Here is a 2,352-nt window from a genome sequence, read left to right on the forward strand (position 1 = left end):
CCTGAAGATAAGGACAGGAAAGAGGGAAAGTATTTGAAAAATGATATCACTTGGGGTAGAGTGTATGGGGAAAAAAGATAAAATCTGAGTAGGCTGAGGTCAGACTGACTTGGTAAATGACAGCACTAGTCTTATACTTAAGGACTAATTTGGCAGTCGTGCTAGAGGGAAGAGACTGGAGGCAGAAGGCCAGTTAAAAGGTTATTGCAATAGACCAAGCGGGTGGCAATGAGGGCCTGAGCCAGGATAGTAGCAGTGGAAATAGCCATTTTCCAAAATTTTAAGCCAGCCCTGTTCTCTTTCTTCTGACCCAAACCTCCAAGATAACAGGCTATCCCAGGTGAAAATTATTAAAAAGAACCACTAATTTGAATAAAGCTTTCCTGACACAGAGAATGAAGAACAAGTGAGCCCAGACTCATGCTGAGTTTAGAAGTGTCACCACCCACCAGGCCTTATACTCTCACCAAGGCACTCAGCCAACCGTGGAGAACAAATATACACAGGAGACACAAGAAAGATCTTATTAATACAATATTTATTCGTCTTCCCTCTGTCAAACCCTGAGCCAACCACTTTCCCCAGGCTGCCTGGGGAGGTATAGGAAAAGGAACATACAGGGCAGACGAGACACGGGAAAAAGACCTATGGGAGGTGGAGACGGCTCCTTCACATGGCGAAGAGGATGAGAAAGGCCACCATCAGGCAAAAGAGCCCCATGGCCTCCGAGAGGGCAAAGCCCAGAATGGCGTAGGAGAAGAGCTGTTGCTTCAGAGAGGGATTCCTGGGAGAAGGGGAGGAGAAAAGACTGAATTTCTAGTCCACACAAAGAAAAAGACAAACATCAAAGGTGGGCTCAGGGAAAACTCATCTCCTCAAGCTCATCTTATGCAATGCGCCTCTCAGGGTGACACCATCATGCCCCAATTCTTGCCTGACACATCAAGGGCTCTACAGAGATTGAATGTTGGGAGTGGACAGCCCAAAATTCTGTAACATGGCCCAGAGACAAACATAACCTCCTCCAGTGGATCACCCATATCGTAACTTAAGACTTCTGGACCTGGGCATTTAACTATCCAGGGCCCCACCGGAAGGGAAGAGGTATCCAGAGTGGCAGAGTCTATCAGAGCAGTTTTTTGAAACTTGAAGTAGGACCCCCAAATACAAAATGTGTAATAACCAAACTACAATGGTAAAAAAGTAGGGGATTTTAAAGGCTTGTCTGACTGGTCTTCTGTTCATTCGTTAAGATGGTCTCTGGGCATACTTCAAAACCCTAGGGCTTTACGGAACACAACTAGAAAAACCCCATTCCAGAGGACAAGGGAGCCAGAGGGACAGACTACCTTCTTTCATTTCAAAGTAGTCAAAGATTTGGGGCTTTAAGAATCTACAAATGGCTGGGGCGCCTGGGTAGCGCAGTTGTTAAGCGTCTGCCTTCGGCTCAGGGCGTGATCCCGGCATTCCAGGATCAAGTCCCACATCGGGCTCCTCCGCTGGGAGCCTGCTTCTTCCTCTCCCACTGCCCTGCTGTGTTCCCTCTCTCGCTGGCTGTCTGTCACATAAATAAATAAAATCTTAAAAAAAAAAAAAAAATCTACAAATGGTCTGTGGGGTTTAGAAACAAAATGGGATAAAAGACTCCCCATTTTGGAAGTCAATATATAATTTCTATTTCCTTTACTCTGTCCCCTCCAGAAGCTCTGATGGATAAGGTAAAGTAACACCAGCTTCTAACAGAATTATGGACACAGAAGCAGTCAGGCTTATTTCATGTAAGTCCTAAAAAAATAAACCTATTTCCTTAAGGCATTAAGAGGACTTTGCAGGTCTCTAGATGATTAATTTAGTTCTAACAGTGAGTTGCCCAGAGCTGGTAGAGACCAAACAGTCCCAAGTGTCAGGAAGCTGTGGGGCAGGCTGCAAAGGCAGTTTTCCCAGGAGTGACCCGGCGGGGGGGGGGGGGGGGNGGGGGGGGGGGGGGGCAGGGAAAAGCAGCAACAAAGCCACTACGCTACCTTGAGGCGCTAGACCAGTGGTAGCAAACTTTTTCCGTAAAGAGCCAGATAGTAAATACTGTAGATGTTGTGGGTCACATATGGTCTCTGTTGCCCCCCCTTTTTTCACGACACTTTAAAGATGTATTGGGGCATCTGGGTGGCTCAGTCAGGAAAGCAGCTGCCTTCGGCTCAGGGATCCTGGGATCGAGCCCCTTGTCGGGTTCCTTGCTCAGTGGGAAGCCTGCTTCTCCCTCTCCCTCTGCCTGCCGCTCTGCCTACTCGTGCTCTCTATCTCTCTGTCAAAATAAATAAATAAATAAAATTCTTAAAAAAAAAAAAAAAAAAAAAA

General features: G+C 46.6%; 1 protein-coding gene across 2 annotated transcripts in view; it reads right to left on the minus strand.

Annotated features, from left to right (window-relative positions):
- Window positions 1-521: 521 nt before the first annotated feature.
- The window catches only part of ATP5MC2 (ATP synthase membrane subunit c locus 2), a 7,371-nt gene continuing 5,540 nt past the window's right edge, over window positions 522-2,352 (minus strand). For both annotated transcript variants that reach the window (XM_034645482.1, XM_011230096.3), the window contains exon 5: window positions 522-784. In XM_034645482.1, the coding sequence (XP_034501373.1) occupies window positions 670-784 (115 nt within the window). In that variant the 3' untranslated portion in view covers window positions 522-669. The remainder of the gene's footprint in view (window positions 785-2,352) is intronic.

This window comes from Ailuropoda melanoleuca, chromosome 16 (assembly GCF_002007445.2).
Source record: "Ailuropoda melanoleuca isolate Jingjing chromosome 16, ASM200744v2, whole genome shotgun sequence".
NCBI classification, from domain to species: Eukaryota; Metazoa; Chordata; class Mammalia; order Carnivora; family Ursidae; genus Ailuropoda; species Ailuropoda melanoleuca.